The 27,419-nt window shown below is 30.2% G+C and overlaps 1 protein-coding gene across 1 annotated transcript in view; it reads left to right on the top strand.

The window, feature by feature from the left end:
- The window catches only part of LOC124362402 (NADP-dependent malic enzyme-like), a 68,080-nt gene that overhangs the window by 17,531 nt on the left and 23,130 nt on the right, over nucleotides 1-27,419 (top strand). The window contains 2 exon segments of the mRNA XM_046816854.1: nucleotides 18,331-18,489; nucleotides 25,237-25,418. Of these exon segments, the coding sequence (XP_046672810.1) occupies nucleotides 18,331-18,489; nucleotides 25,237-25,418 (341 nt within the window).

Genomic DNA, 27,419 nt, shown 5'->3' with positions numbered 1-27,419 from the left:
ATTCAAGTTTGAAATCATATTTAAAACTACTATTTTAATATATTATACATTTAAATGATTTAATAGTATATTTCTTCCTTTCTATCGTAAGAGAAATCAATGAAAACATTCTATTTTTACAATCTAAACCAACAGTTTATTTATTCAATTTCTATCAGGTTTATTGAAAACCTTTATAAGAAAACAAAGGAGAATTGTTATTAAATTTGTACTATTGTTTTAGATTTTGCTTGCATACTTAAGTTACAAAACACTATGTTATTGATTTTAATAATTCAAATAAAATTCAGGTCTGGAGTCATTAACTAATGTTACAGCCCTCTGCTTTACACCACTTCTAAATATTGAGTACACAATTAAATTCTTGAAATATTTCGGCCTCACTGTAGTCGATCAATAGCTAGCTGAAAATTTCAAGAATTCAATTGTGTAAGTTATGTTTCAATACGGTGTGAACCAGAAAACTTGAACGTTAGCTATGACACCGAATGTGTAGGCTAAGAACTAAGGAAGTCAATACACATGCTTGACAAAACCTAAAAATCATATACCTTGTCTCTTAGTTACAGGATTGGAGAGCATTATAAAATAGTATAATAACATTAATAAATGTATAATAACATTAATAAATGTTGGTATATTGCATACAGAGCAGTATATTGATGATTATATTAATCTTGTTTACCCTTCAGTCATAAAGTAGTGACGAAATATTTTGCTGCTTTTGTGTTTATAAAGTTAGCACGAGGGTACCATGAGATAGGAATAGCTGAAAAGAAGTTCAGTTTACTTTAAAAATAATTGTCCATTGAGATAAAACACTGGTGTAAGTAACGGCTTTCAGAATTAATTAGTGAATAATTTCTGTTCTACATAATCTGTTTGATAATCATTCAATCATTGTTACAGCTGTACATTAAGTAAATAATTTGTATTATTCTTGCAAAGATTTTTCTTTGAGTGACAGGTGAGTTTCAAGTACTAATTCAAAGTAATAGGGTGTGTACGCTAGAGAATAAACACTGCCTGTTATCATTATTTATCATTTCTTATCTTACCATGAATATGAGACATGGAGTTTTCATTGAAACAGATAAGAATGCTAATAGCAAGGTTAAACATACTCATTTTCATGACATTTAGTACTCAACTATATTTGATAAATACATTGGTTTTTAAGTTAGAAAATAGTCTATTCAATTTAACAAAAAATGTTTTGCAATCTAATGTTTCTGAATGATTTTTACCACAATCAAATCAGGGTAACAAATGGTAACAAATTCTCGATTAGAAATACCAAATCTATTGAATACAAAAACATTATAATTATAGTTATTTACAATTAAGTATTTGCCAGCTTTTTTTAATATATTGAATAATAATATTGTTGCAAATTAATTCAAAAAAGTAAAATCATTTGTATGGTATTTGTTTAATGGCTGCAAGTACAATGGTGATGTACATGTGTTATTTGTGTCACATGTTGTCTGATACATTTATCCTTTAAAATAGTAAAAAGTAACCAAGTGTTGCACTGTTTTGTTTGTTACATAGCCTAGATTGTTTTTTATTCGTTATTAAATTATTACTTTTTTAGATGTAATAATAGCTGAGCTACAAGTTTACTATACTGTAATTTGAAATACCTAAAATGTAATTTGGTTTTGGTAGTTTAGATAATCATGAATATTAATGTTTCGATCGTAGTGGTGGCCGCCTATTATACTGCAGCTGATGCCTTACAATGCAGTGGTTTCATAACACTAGTCAAGATCACTTAGTATAGAGCTGCAGTAAAGGTGTTGAAAGGATACATTTCTACTTTTGAACATGTGTTAATAATAACCAATAAATTATTTACTTTACATAAAAAAATTATGTTGATGGTCTAAAAAGATTTTAAAAGGTTTTTTTTTTTTTTTCACTTATGATTTTGCCAAAATGTTCTATTTTTTAATGCCCATTAAATTTATTAATTAGAGAAAAAATACATGTTTGAAATAGAAATGCCTTTATAAAAGACTTAATTTTGATTTTATGTACAAATTTAATTGTATCCGTGGAAATGAAAAAAAACCACCTGATTTTCCAGAATTTATTATTGCAGTAAAATAACTAATCAGTACGCATTAAACAATTTTTATAAGACTAAAAGATAGGTTTGTTATCGTATAAGAGTGAGTTAAATCCACAAATAACCCAAGCACAATTAGTATCTCAATTAGTTTACCCCATTCATGGGTTGCAAGCCAAGACTGGGTATTGGCTCTTAACCCTTTGTAGCGCCAAGTGCCGACATATCGGCAAGCAGAGTAGTTACGAATATGGCCAACTGCCGAGAGGTAATCAGCAAGGGCGTTTACACGTGAATACGGCCAAGTGCCGATATATGGGCAAGTAATACTTTTTTTATTTATTGATCGCGTAACAAACTAAATACTATCAATATATGGTACAAAACTAAAGCTTTTGAATATAGCTGTAAGAATATGTAATTATACATGCAGTACTGAAGCAGTGTTTATGTTACAAAACAAGCGAGAAGTTGCCGTGATTCAGAAGGCTGTGGCGGCGCTCTCAGCTGATTGCTTCCCGCGTCACATGGTCATTACTTGTTGTTATTTCGCGCCATTTCGGGGCTATTGTTTGTTTACAGCTAAGGTTATTTGAGTCTTTTTGGTGAGTTTTGTTGTGTATAATTCTTCTGTTTAGTAATTGTTGGATGTGAAATATGAGTGCTCCCCAGTAAAAAGAAAACGTTGTCAGTCTCCTGCAAGTGAGAATACATTAGTAAGTGGTTTACAACGTGAAGGAAATGCAGCTTTTATTGATAACAGTGGATGATAGTTTTCAAGATGACACTACGAGCAGTAGTAGTTCATCTTTGGATGGTGGACAGTGAAAGTGTTTGATGACACAGACGCTGACCCGGACTTATGAGCCGTACCCGTCAACATCGGGACAAAGGTAGGCCTAGGCCTAATGGTAATTTTCCACCTCCCTCCAACCCCCAACTTGTATGAATCGTCATCGGAAGATGAGGCCCCACAACATAGCCAGAATGCTAGAGGTGGTTCCAAGACCAAGAATGAGAGTTGGTCGTGCTCCTGTTCGAGGAAGAGGTGGGGGCAGATGTCGACCCGACCCAGAACCAGAAAGTAGTAGTTGGGATGAGCTAGCAGAAGAAATTGATCGTGGGGTTCGACCATCAATTTACTTTTTGAGGAACAAACCTGGCCCTAAACATTGCCCTCCGCGGTAAATTCCAGGCCTATAGATTATATCAATCTGTTTTTTAACCGCTACATTTATTGCAACACTGGTTAACAGAGACAAACCGCTCAATGCAACTCAATTTATGTTGGCTAATGTCTTATCTCCTCAAGTCGCATGAAGGATTGGGTCAGGGTTACTGTAGATGAAATGAAAAGGGTTTTTTTGGCTGTCCATTATAAACAACATGGGCATCAGTGAGAAAGCCTAACATTAGAAGTATACTGGGCTAAAAATGCGGCTCACTCTACACCTTGGTTTCGAAAAATGTTTAGAGCCGAAACAGATTTGAGTTAATTTTGAGAATGCTTTCATGTTGTTGTTAGATGGGAACAACATTGGCCAGAATTGTGAACAAAACTATGACCCCCTGCGGTAGATTCCAACCCGTCATTGAACATGCCAACCGACTTTTCAAGTTTCACTATACCCCCTTATCAAAAAGTGTCCATAGACGAGTCATTAGTTGGCAACGAAAAAACGAACAGGTCTTACTCAATATCTGCCCAAGAAAAAACATCATCGCTGGGGAGTACAACTGGTGGGGTACTGTGTGACTTCAGTTACACACTATTTTTTGTTTGTCTTCTTTTTTTTGTTATAAAGGGGCACAATACGCAACTGATAGTGAACGGAGAGAAATTGAACGCAGTGGAGCTTGAGCATTACGTAGTAATGAAACTACTGCAAATGGGAAACCTTCTAAACAAAGGATACCATATTTTTTTGGACAATTTTTTTTACCACTATTTCACTGGCCCGAGAATTATATTCAAAAATGACCTGGTTGAACCTGGTAAACAATTCGGAAAAATAGAAAGGAGTAAGAAAACCTTTTGCTTGGAAAGTATGGTGTTGGTCAAAAAAGGTATCTCAGGAAAGGACCCATATTGCAGATGGCATGGCGTGAGAAAATAAGCAATAAATCACAGTTTAATTTTAGTTTCTTTCTTCTAAAAGCTTGGCAAAAACAGTTCAATTTACATGCATGAGACGGGGGAGAGTTATAATAAAAAGAAAGCCAGACATAGTGTTCATGAATACAACATGGGTATGGTGGTGGTATAGACGGTAAAACCCGACCAGATGTTATACACATACTTGGAATGAAAGAACGTAATAAGTGAAAACATGGAAAAAAGTAATCTTCAACCATTTTTGGTCGTATGGTACTCAACGTCGCCTACATCTTATATAAATTGAACACGTACAGAAAATGTACTAAGTCGGTTTGAATTTACAGTTTCAATGTCCGACGACTTAGCGCTCCCGTGGCTGATGACCCGGACCAATGTAGAAGCTGAAATGGAGAGAGCTGATGGTCCCAAGGAGACGGGGTTTTACAAAAATTTCCAAATGGTAAGGAAAAAAAGTTTGTACTGTAAATGTAGCGGCCCGCAACAATCCTGAAGGGAAACGCCGGAGAACACGGAACATGTGTCTGAACTGTGAAGCCGGTGTTCACCCTGAATGTTTCATGAAACATAACAGCCCATAAAAACCTGAAGGATAAAACTGTAAATATGTAAATAATGTTGTTTTTTCGTGTGTTAATTTTTGTGTGTGTTTTTGTATCTCAATTTTTTATGATTCAGTGCTTATTTCCACTACATTGGCAGACATTTGGGCTTCACAATAAATTATTACTTTACATAAAAAATTATGTTGATGGTCTAAACAGATTTTAAAAGGTTCACTTGATTTTGCCAAAATTTTCTATTTTTAATGGCCATTAAATTTATTAAATTAGAGAAAAATACATGTTGAAATAGAAATCTCTATAAAAGACTTAATTATGATTTTATGTTAAAATTTAATTGTATCCATGGAAATGAAAAAAAAAACCACTTGAATTTTCAGAATTTTCTTGTTGTAAATATCTAATCAGTATGCATGAACAATTTTTATAAGACTAAAAGATAGGTTTGTTATCTTATAAGATGAAGTTAAATCTACAAATAACCGAAGCACAATAATTAGTATCTCAATTAGTTTACCCATTCGTGGGTTGCAAGCCAAGACTGGTATTGGCTCTCAATAAAAGACTGTTACTAGTTGAAAAATCATCTTATGTTTAACGTCTTGAAATATTTCGTATTAAAAATTAAGTTCACTACTTTCACTGTGTCACGTAAAATTTGTACAAACCTTGGAACAATGTATTTATAACATTATCAATTCATTGTTTTTTTAATTGATAACCAAGATTCACTTTTAAAAATTAAAACGTATTTGAAGAGAGGTAGCTTATAGGTGACTGACGGAATGAAATAGTATTTTTAGGATTTTGTGTTACACAGCACAGTTGTGCAACTTAGAGATCTAGAGTAGCCAAGTTATTTTTAGTTGAATTGAATGCTGGAATGGTCAAATCTAGAACTCTTTAGAAAAGGTATTATTTAATGTATTTGGGATTTAAAACTAATAAATTGTTACTCTCTCACATTGCAGCTCTACTAATATGAATATATTTAATATATGGCATATTATCAATACATATGTTCTAAACTTGTGTTAAGATGGTGTTAAAATATTTTTTGTTAGTATTAGTTAAACAAGTATGGCTCAAAAATAATATTAAATATAATTTAGAATGGATGTAATCAAAATAAATCACCAATAAAAACACTTAGTATAATTATCACTAGTACAATCTGGTTTATTGAATGATTAGCTCATTAATAATTTTTAACTCTGATTGGCAAGGCCGCACACACACGACCTAATTCAACTTATTCTCAAATGCAATTTATTGTAATAAAAACCTGTGAAAACTGCTAAATTTGCATACAAATAACAATGTAATTGTTTCAACTATTTTTATATGGTGTACAATCTAAGTATGGAATAGATGAATATAATCAATGTTCATAATGTATATTTTATTTGATATTGCATGGTGGCTGACATTACACAACTTTACTAAAAATAGCACTTTATTTGTGAAATAGTGTTCCTGCAATAGATGTGAAAATGAATTTAACACATATGCATTTGCCACAATAAGATTTATTTGATACATCTCAGTAACCTTTTCAGAGAGCCTTACAAAATTGCAGAGTCCAAATGATTTGTTCATATGTAATACATCTGGCATTAATACTTAAACATAAAATGCCCAATATGTGGTCTATATGAAAATGTTTGGTGTAAGTGTTATTTTACTAGGGCCTGTAAAATTTATGTATTTAAGTGTTCGTTTATTAAAAAATTAATCACTTACAATATCTTCCCTAAACATTTTACATAATTTTAAACATGATAAAACATAAAAGTCAAGTAATTTCAATAATGTTACATTTGAATATTTCAGTAATTTTAAGTTTTTGTTTTCTACTATTAACATTTTATTTGTTGTTTGACTACTATGCTATTTTCTTGTAGATTCTGTACATATTTCTTGTTTTTAGGGGGTTTTCATTTGTTGTATGAAAAATATATGAAAACAAAATGTTTTTACTATATTATTATGACCTCATTAGTAAACTAATAGTTTTCAGAATGTTTTTGGGATGATGAAAATGTAGTATTGAAATTCTAGTAATATCACGAGAGTGGATTTCCTCCTCTATATCGTCCAAATAAGATAATATTAAGCCATACAAAGCACAAATCAAACACATAATATATTCATTTACTGATATCTTATCATAATCCTTGCTCATAGATCTATGAATGACAGCATTTTCTGCGTAATTATATATAATCAATTACAGAGACAGTTTCACCCATAGAGAATGTAAACCCCCAAACAAATTAACAGAATATGTTCAATGTTATTAGTTACTTAGTATTATGAAAAAATATACTGCTCTATTCCAAAAATTCAATTCAAGCAATTCCTAATGTGGTTGTTAGACACAAATTGTGTATTTTTTAAGTAGGAGCTGTTTTTTTTTAAACATAATTAATAATAATAATGATTTATTTTCTCAAAATACATTACAGAATTGTACAGAAACCATGTTTACATCCAATATTACCATAATATCTACTAATGTACAATAGAAATACAAATATAAAATATACGTTCTAATAGAGAAAATAACTAACCTCCAAGGCAAAGCCTGTGTGGAGGAAATTAACACACAATTTTTCCTAGAGTGATGGCTAAATCTTCTATTTAACATAAAATATATAGATCCAAACTTTAACTACTATATGTACAATACATTAACTAATATATAAATTTCACAAAATTGTTACTAGTGGAAAATTAGGAGCCTATAAGTTTCATGTAATACAGTTTAATTATGCAATAAGCCAACAAAAAGCATAAAATGTTACAGAAAAAGAAAAGAATCTCAACAGAATTTAAAAATGATTACTTAAAAGATTTTCTTGAAACTTAAACATAAACACACAAGAGGAATACAAAAAGTCCTTGAATTTCCACTTACAATTTCGTTATGACATACACAAAAACCTGAAAAAAATCCAAAATTGGCAACTTATTGAAATATGGCATTGCTGTACATATACCTAATCTATTAATTAATTCTATTGCAACTTAAATACATGGAAAAAACACATGGAAATGGAAATTAATAGTTTAAAGTAGTTTATTTTCAAATATGTCATATTTTTCAGATGATCACTATAAAACTTGGATCCATTTATCTTCATTGATTGCATTACCACCATATATCTCACAAATGTGATAATGCATGCCCGTAGCTGGCAAAATGTTTATTGGAGTTAGAAAAGTATGACTGATTGTATCACCTAAGGAAGCCAATTCAATGGTATTTAACAACTTCAAAATTACAGAGTTAGTACACACAGATTTTTAAAGAATTGAATGGGCGAGTTGTTATTCACAGGCAATGCTGGGAGTGAGGTGTTTGTGAACAACAAAGGATTATGAAATAATCAGCCTTAAAATAGATTCTTGTACAATGGATTCAAACTGAGCTTCCGATACCGTTTTGTAGTCTGAAATCAGAACTGAATCTTGACACTGGTGAAGTAGCAATGGGGAATGGAAGGCAAGGTTGTGTGTAAATTACTAAACTTCCTAACTCTGAATTTTCTTAATTGCTACTAAGAATTGCCCTGAAAAAATGTATACAAATTTTTTATCCTTAGAAGAATAGATGCTTCTTGTAAAATCTTGGCCATTAAGAAATATATTAACCTTATTATGACAAGTGGGCTGTCTGTAGCCTTGAATATTCACATTGAATCAAACCTTCCCATCATAGGTACGTTATGTGTTTATTTAATATTGATTGAAGACTTATCTAGATATGAACAATCATGGAAATGATCAGGAACCGTCACTGGTTTAATTATTTCATTAATATATACCTTAAATATATGCCTGTTTGACTCGACTCTGTATGCACTCAATAGTTCACATATATCCCAATACCACAATAACCACAATATCCGTACTTATAATACACACAATAAGAAAATATTTCCATAGGTTACAATAGACTCAGTAAAACACTAAACAGTAATTTTATTTTATTACTTAAATTGTACAATAAATTAGACCACGTAATAAATATATTTTACAGTGTACAGTGATGAGTCAAGATAACAAGTTTTAAATGTCTAAACATGTGTTTATCTTGTTTTCAAACTCGTTAACTTTTCAAAGAATGTGGTATACACAGAGTTGAATTTTAAAACTAAATAATTACAAACTAAATTTTGTTAATATACATACTGCATAACAATGATAGATGTGCATAACATTCCTGTTATCTTTTCAAACAATGAAAACACAAGAGGCAATTAAGTTTTTAAGCTACTGTCAATTAAAAATGGTAAACCTCCTTCTGTTGCACTTGTCACCAATCTTGTGCAAGGTCACAGAGAAAATTCTTAAAATAGATTATTATTATAAATATATACTGTCACGTATATGTATTTTTTATTTCAATTTCAGAATATAACAAACAGTTTGTTCACAAAATGTGTGCTCTATTCTGAGATTAAAATCACTTCCTAGCAATAAAAAGAACTTTATAATGATGTACAAGAATTATGTTAATGTAAATGCACTTCATCCGATTTTACTAAAAAAAGGATGAATTTACATATTATGCTGTGATAAGGGAATTCTTGATCCGTGATTACTTCGGTTCCATTTACAATAAATTTTAAGTTTAAGAAATATGACTATTTTTAACTAAATGATTATTGCTATAGCAAACTATTATCAAATGATCCAAGCTCTGACAAACAATAGCAGGAGGGTTATACATACCATACAATATCTGGAGATATCTTAGAACCTATTTATAATTTGAACTAAATAAAATTTTAGTTTTTAGGCTTATGCAGCCTATCTATCATCAAACATCTTTTTTGTTAAAACATCTGTTGACTGAAGATGGATCTCCATACCGATGCTAAAATATTTCAAGAAGATAATTTTGTAAGCAATGTTTCGTCGAGGTGTGAATCGAAAAAATATGTTAGCTATATTAAATTTGTTAAGATTCCAAGTTAGTAATTTTATTTGTAATTTTAGCTTTTTTGTGTTATTAAATATTTTGACTTCTGTTGTCTCACAAATTTTGGTTTTTTTAACATTACTTTAGACAATGTTATGAAATTTCCATAAATTACTTAGTTTATTTAAATTTGTTTACTTCATTGAAAAAACTAACAATTGTGGCGTAAAAATGTTAATTTTCCGAATACCATATATAAGAAGGCCATTTAATGAGTTCTTTTTAATCTTAATATAACTACATTGCAAAGGCGAAATTTGTAGTCTTCCTCTCCATCAATTCACAAAAAAGTGAGCTCCTTTTCTTGAGCCTTAAAATATATAATGTGACAATCTATGATTAAAGTTGATTACCCAATGTACTATCACTCTGTTATAAACAACATGTTGGCTGAAAGCAACCTTTGAGTGAGTGACATTTCCCACGCATCTGTTGACGGGACATAACACTGTAGAGCGTAAACAAATTACAGTACTAACATTGGAATTGTTTACTGACTGTAATTACTGTAAACTATCAGAGATTAGCCCTTCGTACAGGCAACTGGCCGGGTCAACGCAACAGACTAACAAGTTAATTATCACTTAACTAAATCTATTCACTTACTGCGGAACTTAACATCTCGAATCTCAATAGTAGAAATTCCTTAAAAACATTTTAAATCCCTGAATATTCTGGTAACACTCATATAAGTATCTCTGTAACACAATATATGATTTAAAAAAATTAACCTATTGAGGTACACTGACAAGCTAACTTGTCTTGATACGTCTGAACTGAATACTAAAAGATATGCCTCGTACATCTTTAGTGTAACTGGTGAATATATGTTCACAGTTATTTGTTGTGCTGTTGCTTTTGCAACAGCACAACAACATTGGTATGCTGTTGCTTTTGATTGACATTTCCATCAAGTTGTTTCTTATGTGTTGAAATGGTTGTTCTCTGAAAATGAAATGACATTATACATTTTGAGTTTATTCAATATTTAGGAATTTATTAACATTACTAGTAAAAAAAAATTAATAATAACAGTTTATGTGTTTCGATGCCATATGTACAACAAAGCAAAAGTAATTTTTCGATAAACATCTTATTAGATGCACATTATTTGAGTCACAAGCATGTAACTAGTTCATTTATAAATAAATCTCTTTGGTTTACCAATTTACTTTATGAAAAAGTGTTAAGAAAACTAAGTTGTACGATATTACAATCATTGTATATACTCCAACATGTCCCATTGGATAGACATAAACAACCAAGGTAGGTACAGGTTCTTGTTTCATCACCTGCAAATGGATATTTGTAAAAAAGTTTATTAGCTTCAACTATGTTACATTTTAAATAATTCCCTGTAAGAACTTTGTATAGTTTACATTTACAACATTTACATGCCATTTATATTATATGACAAATATAGTATCCACCAATATGACAATGTTAAAATTCAATTTTTGCTGGACGAATCAGTTAAATTACCAATTCAGAGGGAATTCTTTGAAACAAATTGATGGCCTGTAGTGGTAGTCATCTTGATTTTAGCCTTTAAAAACAAAATTAAACCTCATTTACTTTTACAATCTTATTTTAGCCGTGGAATCATGGGAAATGTATCATTTTAAAGATATTATTAATATGCATCCAAAAGCTCTAGTTCATTTAAATATTTGTATTTGTTATAAAAAAATATAACTTTTTTGTATTTCATCATTTAAATATTCATAAAGCATATTATTAAGATCTTCAAAATGAGACATTTTCCATAAACGCTGAGATAAAAAATAAGGAAATAAATGTGCATGAGGTTTTACATTGTTCTTATGGGGAAATACTCAAGGTCATTTCACAGGCTCTTAAAAGTTTAAAGTATGATATGATGGCTTATAATCTAAATATAAAATAGAAATAGTATACATTCTAATTTAAATCGCAGTTTATTTTAATAAAATATTACAAGCATTGAAAAAGTTAGATTGAGCATCTGAAGCCTGATCATGTTATACGAAAATACTAGCCTAATTAATTGTGACAAAACGTAGAAATTTAACATATGAAAATAAGTATATTGGACAGTTTCAAAGGAATAAAAATATAGTTAAATCAATGTTACAGTATAGTATATTACAATATTATAAATATATTAGTATGAATTGAAACAAAAATTGTAAAAATGTGTTCAAGAAACAGTCCCAAAACATTTCACACAAAAAAATTGAAACAATATAATCTTCAGAACAAAATATGAAATCATAAACAAAACAGTAACGTTATACATTTCTAACCTCTCCTTGGATTTCACCTGAAGAAGAATAAGACAGATGGGAAATTCTTTATTGGCACAGAATGTTAATATAAAGTGCATACAGCAGAAATAATTTTCATATAAAATGTAGGTCTCTGCCAAACAGGTGAAATAATCATTTGAAGAAGTCTACGTCTATAGTTTTTGTTCATTATCTCAAGAACTGATTGATCTAGGGGCTGTAGTAGCGAGGTTACATTAGGGAGTAAAACATGACTTTAATATCACACTACAAAACTCGTCTTCATCGGGGTTTGAAGGTGCGTTGTCTGTCAATAGGTTTGCTTAACGAGCAAACTTTTTGTCTTTTAAAAGTGCCTCGACAACAGGCACAAACTCTTTAAAAAACCATTCCATAAAAATCTGGCTGTTCATCCATGTACTATTTTGGTCTCTGTACATAGTGGGTAAACAGTTAACATTGATGTGTTTAAAAGCCCTGGGTTTGTGGCTTTCTATAAGTTTCTTAATTTTTTCCCGCAATAAACTGCTGCCCCACTCACACTTTTATTAAAAAATTTCTCAATGTCTTGTCGGTTCTGTCTTCAATTACTAACAGTCACTTCACCAACTTCTAGATCTGCAGCTACCATTTTAATTTTCTAGTCATTGTCTAAACGTTATAATGCTTCCATTTTTTCTTCCAGAGAAATCACATGCCTTTTTCATTTTCTACTCATGTTATGACACTAACACTGTATTTTCCACACCTAAAAACATGGTTAGACCGACTGCTGATAGCCTTTTTCAAGCGTGTCAGACTACCGAACGTGTCGGACTGGCAAATGTCGGATTATCAAGATTGGACTGTACTTATATTGCAACCTCATGTGAATTCCTACTTCCTTCACTTAATAACATTATATCAATTTGAGAATTCTGTGAATTAAAAAAATTGAACTAGTCAAAGAAATTATTGTTCTTGGTATATTTGATGTTTCTGTTGTTGGTATGAATACCATGCAAATTATATTTGAGTAATTTAAACTAGGCAATAATTAGCTGTAAAACATGTTACCAGTTCTTTTAGTATTCCTTCAGCTTGTCTTAGTTGTTTTAATTGATACTTTTCTTGTACAAACAAGTGCTTTAGTAGTAAAAATATCGGTTCAACCAATAAAGTTGCAAAATTGCCAAGCAATTTTTATATGACAGTATAAATATTGTCAGAGACTCATTTGTCGGGACTCTTAACTTCCAGAAGTGTTGATTGATCAGTAGAGATAGTGTTTGTGTACTTCTTGCTCTATTGGTGAACAAGAAACACAGACTTTCTGTTGGCTAAAGAGTATCTAGGTGAGCTGCTGGTGGAGTAGAGTGCCAATTAATGTGATACTTGCTTTAGTTCTAACACTTTCTGGACAGCTGCCATGCAGCCTGCAGTGAACAGTGAAACCTGCTGAATGATACCTTGTTGACTCTATCAACATTTTCTATTAAATTCCTTTCAATCTACTTGTTCAATTTCTACCTGATTACCATTATGAGCATCCATCTAAATTTGTATTTAACATTATTAGCATCCATCTAAATTTGTATTCTATAAATCCATCCATCTAGTGTGATAGGTCTTGTCAATTATCTGTTTAAAACTTATGTTGATACATTTATTTACAAAGTGTGTATATTATGTTTCTTTTGAAGAAAGAGAAAATTGGAATATAAGATAATGAAATTGTTTTTAAAACTTTTTTCTTCTGTATGTTCTACATCTGGATAATGAGTAAAAAAAATTAATGTACATTTAAATATTACACACATACAAAATCCTCCTTATCCAATCATAACAAACATTATCAAAGAAGAAAATTCATTATTTTAGAGGATTATAGAAGTGTATTTAACATGTCAGTCAATTTGCAGTTTTATGCATGTTCTGGATGTGTTGGTCAGTATATCTCTTTTTAGAATTAATAAAATCACTAATATAAACTTGCAGAATATGTGTTTTTTAATTTAAAATAGATCATCCATTTTCTGATTTTGTTACAGTAAACAATAAAATAAAATAAATCTGAAATGAATAATTAGTTATGTATGTTGCACGTTATACGTATTATGCATTTCACTTAAAAGAAAGCTGTCGAACATAACAAAATTTGAATTACGGACCACTTGACAAGCCAAAAATTACTAATTGTAAGAAAATATCATAGGCTGCCAAATATTATAACTTAACACCATTGTACTGGTAAAGGAAGTATTATGAGTGAATGTATATAATTGTAATTTGCATCAAATGCAAGTAGGAAGAGGTTGAGTCAACACAAACTGTGATAATGAATGCCCAGAGTATTCATGTTTGTAGTGCAATAATAAAATAGATGAACTTTCTCTTACGTTTCTAGTTATATAGGCCTATCTCTTTACAAAAGTGTACTTATTCCTTTACTTTCAACTCGCAGAAATAATTTGTAATCTGTATTATTTTGTCAAACTACAAAGTACAATGAATTAAAAGTCTCTATTAAGTTATCTTTAATTTATAACTTTATAATTATACTTTATATAACTAATCGCAATGAAACAATATGTTTAAACCCTAATAAAAGTATATAAAGGCTACTATTTTTATTCACTAAAGGAGTAGGATTACAAATTGTTGTGTAGAAACAAAATGATGTTTTACAAGATAGTTACAAATAACATTTCTTTAACGCTGAATGTTTAGTGTAGAAAAAGTATATCTAAGATCAAGCAAAACACAATGCAGGTACGTTTTATGTGTTATCACCATTGCAACAATGTAAAATTACAACTAATTTCAATTTATAGCTTAAATGATCACGCTAATAGAATTTAGACAAAATATTCTAATAATAAGAAATGTAAAAATAATTTAAGAGAAGTATCTGAATTGTACAGAATAATGGTAAATATGAAAACCAAATTGGACCTAACAATAATATCTGGAAACTCTGAGCAATAAATTCAAATTTTATGATATATAGACTGATGAACACTGAAGAAATTGCCACTAATAAAATGATTTCAGCAGAGTCTTCTTGCAATAAAGAAAATTATGGGACACTTAATATAGCAATATTGTGGTGGACATCTTAGCCATGTGAATAAATATCATGGTATACTATTATAGTGTTCTGTTGAGATGTTTGACTTCTGCCACTCTGAACCTAAGGATTTTGTTGGTGAATATTGAAGTTCATAGATTTGTATCTATTTACAAGTAAACATCAATATCAAAAGAACAACCAAGGTATTCTCATGAACAATCAGGTAAGCTCTACAAAATGAATGTAAAAAGCTGTCATATAACTGGGATCTGTTCCATGAAAGTAAGAAGTTAAATATTTACAATTTCATCTAATTTCTTACTTTGTAATAACTATTGTTATAGTTACAAGTGGTATATAACTATTGTGAAACATTAGAGCTACTGGAAATAGTTATGGTTCACCATGTTTAGGTGATTATAAATGTTTTAAGATAATAGTGACGACTTGTTAAGCTGTGAAGATGTCAATGTTTCCACTAGTGACTATGTAAAAGTTTACATGTAAATCATTGGAAATTCACTGTCATGTGATTTTAAGTTAGCAAAATAAGTTTGATGCTTTATACGTTTTGTTAAAATTCGTTGGTTAGTATGTGACATATGACTGGTGAAATAGGTCCTTAGGTGATAAAGAATATCATCAACATGTAACCCAATATATTCAAGGCCATACTGGCTTTGTTTAGTTTATTTTTACTGGATTGAACCAGTCATAGTCATAGTACACTCCCATCTGGCAGGCCAAACACTATTCTACTAATATTCATTGTTTTGTCTAGTAATACTGAACTTTTAAAGATACAGTATTTATTTATTTGAAATAACCTCTATTCAGTTAAATAATTTCTTAACTACAATATTAGTTTAAATTATTTTGTTCGTGGTTTAAGTTATTAACTCTACCTATAAATTTAATATGTTTTGTTTTTTTAAACTAAACCTGTTTCAAAATGCCATGTAATATTTCATGTTATAACGAGGTAAGAGTACGCCACACCACGTGTCTCTTAACAGGCTTCACTAAAGTTACGTGCAAAATTCAAAGCCTATAGCTCATTTCACTCTTGAGATGTCCTGTGGTCAGATAGACGGACAGACATCATACAGGAAAGACATTTTTACACACCTCTGCATACAAGAAATAAATTGTCAGCTTACTAAGTGCTTCAACGAAGCTCACTGAAATTCCAGGGTTAGACATGCATCATCATAGAACTCATTTTTGTGTATATAGAAATGAAGTTTCATGTAAAATTCAAAACATGTTTATCTTTATCGAGAAACTCCTGCCACATGAAACTTTCATATTTTGAGTTAATTGAGTTAGATTTTATAGCAGTGTTTAGATAATAAAAGTTGTGGTGAGGTAGGAAGGGTACTGCAATGCCAGAGTGCGCTAATATCAAATCTAGTCACATACTTCTAACTCTGACTTTCTAACTGACTTTCACTCTGTTACTTTTTTCCTTTTACTATATTAATATACTGTAATAATTTTTTCTACATGTGCTAAGTGTCACATTCAATCTCATGTAATTATACTCAGCTTTTTTAATAAATTTATTAATTATTCTGCTCTTTTTCTTGTTGCAGTCTTGGTTACACATTAGACCAATGTAAAAATATTCGTTAACACTCAGCCAAATCCCATGGAGTGACATGCACCATCATCGAACTCAGTGTTGCTATTATATTTTTAAAAACAAAACCATTTTAGAGTTTATAGACATATTGAAAGTGTCAGATTATGCTCACTTGGATTTATTATCCTTAAACATAAATGTATATAATTGAGGAATACCTACAAAATGTAGCTCTATAAAAATTCACCTTTTGTGTGAAAAAATATTTTACAATGAAAACGATTGCCTTTCTTAAAAATATTATATTTATTTGAATGGAGATATTCTCCAGCAAATAACAGAGTTCACTCTGTTCAATTTTTTTTTTTCATTGACATGAAAAAAAAGTTGTGGATTTCAAAATTTTGAATTTTTAAGTGAGACAGTCATCAGTAAGTGTGTGGACTGCTTGCTCATTTGTTCAAGACTTGCAAGCTAGGTCACTGAGAAAGCTGCATGGTAATCTGCACATAGCCATGAGTATGCATGCTGACTCTGTACACTCTCACTGCTTGCTTTGGCTCACAACAGCTGGTATATTCAAGTTTTTGAAGTGACTACTTCTTTTGGCAGGCTATGGATGTATGTTTTGCATGGGGGAAAACTTTAGTTTTGCGTCACGGAACATATCTTCATGCTTGTTCGCTCTGTAGCCACTAGGTGTGGGACTATCACGGCCATTTTTATGTCAGGGGAGGAGTTATATAAACATCTGATCTGAGCTAACAAAAGTTGATTTTAATGAAAAATCTGTTAGGAGAGATTAAAAGGGAAATATAAACCACAATAACATACAACACTATATATATATAGTGAGGGCTCTGTGGTGTAATGGTAGCACATTCACCCGGCAAGTGAGAGATCCGGGTTCGATTCCCGGCGGAGCAAGTACTTTTTGCGATTCAATGTTTATTGAAATAAATTAAATTCGGCTATTGCCATTTATACAAATTTAATGAATGTATATATATATATATATATATATATATATATATATATATATAATAAAGAAAATAATGAACCGCTTCTCTAATCTAGCGTTTTACAATGATTTGTTTTCTAACTGTTTAGTCAGTTTGCTCATATTATTATTGATGTAAATGTTAGAAATATTGCATTGTTTGGATTTATCCCTGCTTCTTGACTTTCCTTGGTTATGGGATTTTTCAGGTTAGGTTACTTAAGCTCCAATTTAAAAGTTGTCAAAATGTACAAAATCAATTCATTCTCTGCTGTTAGTGCTAGGTTGACTTTACACACTAAAACAATATTCCAACACCAAAAAATCATTGCAAAAAGACTAAAATATATTGTAAAATACTGGTTTCAATAAATCTACGAACTACTAATGTATTTATTAACAGTGATTAAAGCTCATCTAAATTGAATTTCAGTACAGTTAATACTAATTCCTATTCCAGTTCACTATTAGTTTCGTCCTGGGAAGATTTAAAAAAGGACTAAAAATAAATTGATTAGATCTTTTCTAGCTATCAAAGCCTGTAATGTAATTTAAACCTGGAACAAAATTAGTCCTTCTGTTGATTATAATTATAACACCAAGTTTTTAGCCCATCAGATACAAGTGTCATGAAGTATTTAGAAGATGTCAATAAATACTTTAACATTACTTTGATGTTACAGGGTCTAGCATTCACGTTAGAGGAGAGGCAAGCCCTAGGTATCCATGGACTCATGCCGCCAAGGTTCAAGACTCAAGCACAACAGATAGAAGTGTGTCGCTTCAGTGTCATGAAGTACCAGGAGGATCTCAACCGATATCTCTACCTAGCTGAGCTTCAGGTACTTTTATTTTGTGAGTTATTTTGCTTTTATCCTTATTTTATAGTTTTATTAATGGAGTTTTTTAATCTACCTGCATGTTGTTTGATTAGTATAATTTGGAATATTATAATTTTTGCATTAATACTGAAGTCTTTTTTTAATAATTTTTACTGTTTTTAAAAACTAATAAGCATAACAAATAACAAAATAAAAGTAATTTGTTATTAAACAAAGCTTAATGTCATGCTACATATTTTTAATTCTCGGTTAAATTTTTAATAATCAAATGATTATTTGGAAATATTTTACATGTGAGGTAGAATAAAAAAGTTCCTGGAACTGGTACCTATAATCCTGCAGGCTTCATTGGAGAAAAGATTTATCTTCATTTGGTTGGCAGCATTGCTATTTAAAGCATTGGGTTATTATCGACAAAAGGCTGTGTCCATTTCAGATTATTGGTTCTGGATTTATTTTATTACTGTTGTTCTTTCTGAAGGTCTAAAAGAAAATATCATCTCCTTTAATCTGTTAATTTTTTTAATTATTAACCATTAGCTATATCAATTGTATTCCTCAATAGGTTTACTTTTTATTCTTTTAATTTAGGTAATAACATTTTTGTAGTCATGTGCAAGAAACATGATGCAGGTTTATATCTTCTTCATGCACGTTCAAATTACTATGAGCACACCCATGTAATATCCCAAATTTGAAGACACATACAAACATACACACACGACATTGATACATTTATTATATTGTACATGCACACAATTCCTTTGAATGTGTTGAACACTGATGATAGCGGTGTAAATGGTAGGTTGCTCTGTCATCTGTGATATTTATACAACCCTCATAAATATGATTATGCAGCATTGCCATTATTCAATGCCTTCTTCAAAATCTCAAGGGTGTCAGATATGACTTCTGAAGCAAAATTTGTATTGGCTTGCTCTTTTAAAGACTATATTTCATTATCAAATGAGACATAGAAATAATGTAGAGTTTTTTTATGACAGTAACAGAAAGAATTCTGTCTAGTCTGGAGTTTCTGAAGCAATGCTGCCAACCCAGGAAAACAAATTCCCCATTCAGCAAATCTCTGTTTGAATATATGAGGGGTATTAGAAAAATAAGGTTCCCTATGCCGCCGAGACAGAATGCGATATGTTGGGAGAAATCTGGCAACACTGTCTTACTCATCAGCTGTCCCTCTCTCTATCCATACCACTCGCGCCTCGCTATGTCCAACAGTGCCGGCCTAGCTGCCTTCGAAGATGGAGCTTCCTATCGTTGTTACCACCAGATACGAAATTCGTGCTGTGATACGTTTTTTAAATGCAAAACAGATTTCACCTATTGAAATTCATCATCAGTTAATCGAAGTTTATGGGGAAAACTGCATATCTGTTCAACACGTTCGGAAATGGTGTAGAGAATTCAGTGAAGGCCACATGGAAATTCACGATGAAAACCGAAGTGGACGGCCTTCAGTTTCAGATAGAGTTGTTGAAAAAGTTGAGACAATATTGCTTGAAAATCGGAGAATCACCATTCACGAACTTGCTTTACTTATTTCTGAGATTTCCAGCGCGATTCAGAACCGCCAGAGAGAAAGATTGTCCAGTGGTGTGAGGCTTCTCCATGACAACGCTCAACCTCATGTCTCACGTCAAACTCAAGAACTGCTGACAAATTTTGGCTGGACTATTGTGCCCCATCCCCCCTACAGCCCAGACCTAGCCCCAAGTGATTATCACTTATTCCCAAAATTAAAGGAACACCTGGGTTGCCAACACTTCAGTACCGATGATGAAGTCAAGGAAGAGGTTACTCGATTCCTCAAAGGATTGGTGGCAAAATTCTACAACATGGGGATAGAAAAGTTGGAGCATCGTCTACAAAAGTGTTTGGACAGAAACGGTGATTATGTGGAAAAGTAGCTTAACTTTTAAATTTATATTGATGTATAACACTAAGTAGAAATATAGATCTGTCTATTTTAAAAAATCATGGGAACCTTATTTTGCTAATACCCCTCGTATTCAACAACTCCAGAAATCGTTTGATTTTTCTTTTACAACACAACTTGGCTATAACATGAATTTTGGAATAGATTTTTTGTCAATGAGTAGCTAATCGTGGTACTAAATTAGTTTTACACTAAATAAAATAACATTCCAATATATTACAGTAGAACTCTGGAACTCTTTATTATTTGCGTCAACTTAAGAAAACATTTAAATATTTGTTGCAATTAAATAGATATTTCATCCCTTTGTTTTTGCTAAATATACTACGCCATTGTCCATCTTTATGCATATAATACAAACTGGAGATGATGTAGAACTTTAATCATCTGCTGTAGTCAAAAGTCAGTCACGAGTCTGATTTAAGAAACTATTGTCTGTCTTGTGTTATTCTAGCATTGAAATTCATGGATTGCTTAGTTGTTTGAGCCTTACCATTAGTTAATTGTCTTGTTTTGTGTCATTACAAGAAATAAGCAATTTCAGTTGTTGTATTTAAATAATATTATTGGTTGAGTTCAACTTTAATGTCAGAATAATAATTTCAATATTACTAGACTACTTATAACTTATTTAATGATTATTTCTGCATTAAAATCACATTGTATTATTAAGTAGCCTTTTTTCACTGTATGTTAAGTTTTTAAATTTGAAATATCTAGTGCAATACATTATTTATTTAAAAATGAAATAAAAAGTATATTTATCCAAAATTAAGTATTAAACATTGTTTACTCACGAATGTTTTGAAAAATTAATTACATAAAATAGGAGGAGAAGATCAAGGTATATGCTATTTTTGAATATTATGTGAGGTAGAGAGTTGTTGCCAAATTTGATGTGTTTCTTCAAAAACGCATATTGTTATGAACCATATAAGTTATGGTTAACACCATACTAGTTATGAACTAAATGAATTGTGATTTGGAAATAGAAGTATTTACTATGAGTAGGAGTAGTATTTATTATGGATTAGTTTAGTAATAGTCGGGAGTTAGCTATTTGCAATCCTCCAAAATGTAAATATGAAGATATATTTTATATATCATGCTGTACATAAATAATATTATTCAGAAGTTATAAAAATAGATGCAAGAATTCAGATGCTTTTTATGACTTTGAATAAAACATAGTTCGTGGTGATTTATATTTTAATTAAGTTATAAACTAAATCTCGAACCAACAGGTATTGATAATGGTCAATATTACTGATCTCACATATTATCTTTTCTTCCATCAACTTTCTTAGGTCATTAGACTTCTTCATACAAATAAATTTAAGAACAATATTTGGTCAAAGGATTTAGATAGGTAGGGCTAGAGATAATCTAAAATTGCTCAAAATAGGTCTAGAATAAAACATAATTCACCTAAACATATATAATTCCTCTAAAATGTATCCACATATATTATAATGTGATTCGTCTACGAAAAAAAAAACAACAACAAGACTTATCTAGATTATCTTAACTAGATTATCTCATAATAAATAAATTTTGTTTTTAAATTATTACAATACATATACAGTAGGGTACAGATGAATTACTTGACAATACTTTTAAAGGTTAAACAGTTGAACAGTAGAATATAAACCATCAATTAACTAAATAAGCTTTTCTGTTAGGTATATTGGGATGAATATCTAAAAGAAAAAAAAGTGAAAAGGGAATTTTTTATCAATTCATTCGATTTTTTGCATTATGCTTTGCATTCTTATCTTACTCAGCCATGTCTTTTGTTTATGTATTGTATGTTTCGTTATCTGATTTGCCACAAAACTCGTTCTGATTGTTGATTTATGATATTTACCTTGATTGATTGTCAATATCACTAGCTAGTTAGTTGGGTTGCCATTTTGTATGTTAAAAATTAACTGAAATATTTTTTAAGGGAGTTATATCAATTTTTGGTTTTGAAAATATATTTTTATGTTAAATTTAGGCATTGTAATTACAGGAATTTAATATAAATTTAGGCAGTTTTGTAATCAGGCCAAAAAGCTGAAAAGTCAAAAACAGATCAACATGTGAAAATTTTACAATATGTACATGAGTTATATCTTGAGTGAATGACATGTTTTTTATTAATTTTTAACAAGAAAATACTATTTTTTGATTAAATATAATTTAAGAAAAGTACTTGTTTAAAATATTGTTTCAACAAAATTAAATTTTTATGTAAATTAGTAAGGTAACTCATTGGGTTTCTATATTTTTTTTTGGATTTCCAACTTTTTTATTGGTATCATTTCACTTCACATGATTTTGTCAAGGGCAGCTATGTTGAACAAATGTTAATCTTTCCTATAATTCCTTTCCTTGTGTTGACTTTCTCATCTTTATTTCTCATTTACTTATTTATTCTTGAATATCCCTAAACACTAGAATGTTTATACTGTAACCATAGTTCTTTTTGGTTGTGTGTGTGTAATCTTATAATTTATCTTTTACAATACTTTTTTTCAGTTGAACTCTGTGTTATGGGATTGTGGTTTTGTTAGTTTGTCCTTTTCTCATAATGATAGGAATTGTGGCCATAATCTTGTTCTCATTTCAAAATACCACCATTGTACTTTAAACAAAGAATTGCAAGGCATTGACTTTTTACAATCAATCCTGGATACCAATTTGCATTAGACTTATTGATATAGAGAGTATAAATAATACAAAACCAACAACTTAAACGAAAGAAGTTGTATTGGATTATTGACATGTTGAAGATTCAAATCATAAGTGCTCTTTACTTATAAAATAAGTTTGCAAAAAGTGATTGCCAGTTGGAACCTTCTATTAAGTTATTATTTTATTAATATTTTTGTTCAACGAATAAAATTAAAATATTAATAACTACTAACATTTAATAAATTATTTAAGGCAAGTATTTTTGTAGTTAAGTTGTTCATTCATGATTGAGAGTATAGGGAGACAGAAAGTAAACACTGGTTAGTGAAGGTACAGATGTGAGAATTACACATAAGCTAGTTAGTAAAGTCGGTGTCAAGTGGTGCCGGTGCCATGAGTTGTTCAACATTGTAAACATTCTGGACCAACGGACTTTGTAGTCACCATACATACATAAATAATATATTGAATTGAAAATGACTTAGTCAATAAAGTTTATTTTAAAAAATAAAATCATGTATTAACAGTTCTAACCAGTAAACCTCTTTTATTCTTTATTATATTTTCACGTGTTGATGTTTCTATTCTTATAGCCCTATCTGTTTCACATTATTTTCTGAAGATGTTTAAACCAAAATGTAGAACTTTTTCATTCCATATCTGTGATGTATATCTTCTGACTTCTTATTCTGTGTATGAAAGGGTACTATGTCGCTTATTTTCATAATATATTTGTTATAATAGAGTAGTTCACTTGATTTACATGATTTGCACTTTACAGTTTTTATTGATTATTATATAGTAAGGATATTAGCCAGATTTTCTCATGGCAAAGAAAGGCAGTGAGAATTTTGGGCAATGTAGCATATCAATATGATTGTAACCAATGTTTTTTAAGATTATAGTATAATGATAGTTCCTTCTATTTTTATATTTCTAAATTTAATGCCTTAACTTATCTTTTAATATTTTGTTTGTGCACTACAAGGAGGGACATGGTTTGGATTGTTCCCTGGGGAGGGGGGACTCTAACATATGCTTTTCCTTAGCCGTACATTAATATTGGTTATGCATAAATATTGGCTGGTCTAATTATATTATAATGTTTTAAACTATTATATATTTTTTGTATAATGTGTTGTACTAACAATTTGTATTTGTTGGCGTAATCTATAGCAATTTAAAATTTACAAATGACAATAAAAGAAATTGTCATACTCCAACATTAACATTACACAAAACTAACTTAGAATAAAAAAGGAAATCAATAACAGCACTAGTAAAACCAGCTATTGTAATAGATAACTACACAGTAAAGATTAAGTAGAGGCAGCTAAATTATTAAAAGTGTTATTATATAGTATTTAAAAGGTTTCAGCATTATTGTTTTATCACAGCAGTTCGTTGTATATTTTTATTTCAAGGTTATTGGTTACTAAGTAAATATGTATTGTAGCAAACTAAATTTATTTTGTCCTCCTGATACTGAAAATTTGTTTGAAAACAATTGGGTTTTAGACAGACGTAAGGGTTGGCTTTGTAAATACTTTCATTTTTAATGATGTTTTTAACTAACATTTACTGTAAACTTTTTCAAAAGTTCATAAAGTTGAGAGGTAATACGAATAAAATTATTAGTATAAATATTTTTTTTAATCCACTTATAATCTGTTATTATAAAAAGTAGCACCCTTAAGCAATTGAAAATTTGAACCAGTGACAATTACCTTATCTTGGTAGGTGGTCATTTACTAAGAGTGCATATGCAAGCACAGTTGTGACACTATAAAAGATTTTTCAATATAGAATGTTGGCAGTAATGAGGAAAGTAAACATTTTATAGAAGGACACGATGTAAATCCTGGTTGTGTTATTTATAGCATCAGAGAAATGTCAGTCAAATAAATTAGTTATGAATCTTGCTTTTAAATTAGTCTGTTAAAAAGAAAATAGGAGAAATTACTTCCTGTCATTAAACTCCATTATTTAATCTGTATTGGTTATTTAAGTTTTGTAGTAAAAGTTAACAAGAGGTAATATTTCAAACAAGTTCTAATGGTACAATAATTTAACCAAAACCCAATTTGTGATACAAGTCTTCGATGTTTCAGGACAGGAATGAGCGATTGTTCTTCCGTTTGCTATCAGAGAATGTGGAGACACTGATGCCAATTGTCTACACCCCCACTGTAGGTCTAGCTTGTCAGAAGTTTGGCCTGATCTATCGGCGGCCCAGAGGTCTCTTCATCACCATCCATGACAAGGGTCATTGTTATGATTTGCTCAAGAATTGGTAATAATATAATGATATTGTTAATAATATTAGTATTCACATTGAGAAATAAGTTTATTTTAATGTTACATTTTTTTGAAATTTAAGATAACACTTGCTTACACAAAAGTACATTACATAAGTACATGCAGAAGTGTAGGGTTATGAAAAACATCAATTTATGACTATAACGAATTTTATGTTTAAATCCATACTTTGACCCAGTTTAAGCCAAGCTAATCAGATTTTAGAAATATTTTTAGAATTGAAGTAATATTTTTAAGTGTTGCAAGAATTTTGAAAGGAATGGATTAATTTAGTGGACAAAACTGAGTTTAAATAGAAAATAACAACTTTAATTTTGCAAAAACAGTGTAAATGACAAAACTCAAGAAAAACATCCTCTGCTTTGCATGTAGTAAAGTGAAATCAAACAGTTTAGCACAGAATTTTATTAAGATAATGTATTTGTGTTATTTAAAAGTTAAAACGTATGGGATGATCAGGAATTTTTTATTTTAAGGGCGAGATTTGTTATGTATACACCCCTTAAGAAATCATTAAATATAAGTAAACCAATCAGAAAGAAGACCAATTTTATAACTAAGTAAAAGAAAATTAATTTTGTTGAAATAAAGTTTATGATAATACTGTGATGTAAACTACTTATAACAATATTATACAATTAGAATAACATGAAAAAGATATCAGGGATTGACATTAATACAGCGACATGTACATTGATAATGTTTATTATACGTGAACACTTGTATTGAGTGGTTTGTGTGATGAAAGTAGTGTGAAGTGTGAATGTTCCACAAGAGCAGATTATATGAAAAGTACAATTTGCGTTATCAGTCATTTATGGATCACAAAAAGATGTATTTTTTAAGATGTAATGGATGTATTTTTAACTAAGTATTTTAAAACAGTTTCATCCTTGCTTACAGGCAGAATCACCAAATTAGACGTTTGGGTAGAATTGCACTGTTGCCATAGAATTTAGACATGGTGAAATAGAATAATCCCTAATTTGCATTCATTTTAGAGTTTGAGGTAATTTACCTTCCCCTGAGATTTTGATGACACCTTACAAATTACGAAGCTGAATATCATATTATTGGCTTCAGGAAAGATCTCTGATGATAACAGTATATAATTGTTTTATGTAAACACAAAAATATTGTTTTGAAATACTAAATACCTAAAATCCTAATTAAATTCATTAACATGGTGTGTTAATTATTTCAGTTAGCGAGGATTTTTAAAATATTTTTATTAGGAATGCTTTGCATATTGCAGTTTTAGACACAGATAAAAACTTTTATTTTTTGTTTCAAACATATTTTTTTCAGTTTACTTACTTGACCGGGAAATGCATGCAAATCTAAATTATTATTGAAAAGGCAAACACGATGAACAGAGTGTATGCACACAATTTCTACTAAACCTTTTTTTTTTAATTTTCAACAGTTTACTTTCTATTATTTTTATGATTACTCATTATTATAGTACTATGTATTGTAATCTCAGTGAAAATTAAATAATTATTTTAAGTTTAATAAAATTAATCCTGCTTAAAACAATTTGTTTTGTCTTTGTGTGTAAAATTGTTTGAAATATAAAAATTTGAAACATGTATAGTAATAGTTTATAATAAAGCAACATTGTTAAGTACGTTCTTTATTTTAAACAAGTGAATTTGTTAGTACCTATTAAATACTCACAGTGAAATTACTTGTCAGTCTGTTGGTGATTTGATCATTTGGTGACTCTCTTTTAACTTTTATCAACATCACTGTCATTGTCTGATGAGTCGTCTGTAAGGTTTATAATAAAAGTTCCATTATGTCATCTCTAACAATTCTTTTACCCAATCAACAGCAAATTCTAATTGTGCTCATAAAATTTTCCCAAGTGGTAGCGGTGATGTATCTATGGCTTCTAAACTAAGTTTCTCAACATCTGCTAATTTGAAAGTATTATTTCTTGTAGCACTTCTTGTTTGACTTGTGCCTAGAT

This window comes from Homalodisca vitripennis, chromosome 5, assembly GCF_021130785.1.
Source record: "Homalodisca vitripennis isolate AUS2020 chromosome 5, UT_GWSS_2.1, whole genome shotgun sequence".
NCBI classification, from domain to species: domain Eukaryota; kingdom Metazoa; phylum Arthropoda; class Insecta; order Hemiptera; family Cicadellidae; genus Homalodisca; species Homalodisca vitripennis.
The sequence above is the reverse complement of the archived record's forward strand: the minus strand, read 5'-3'. Positions and strand labels throughout refer to the sequence as shown.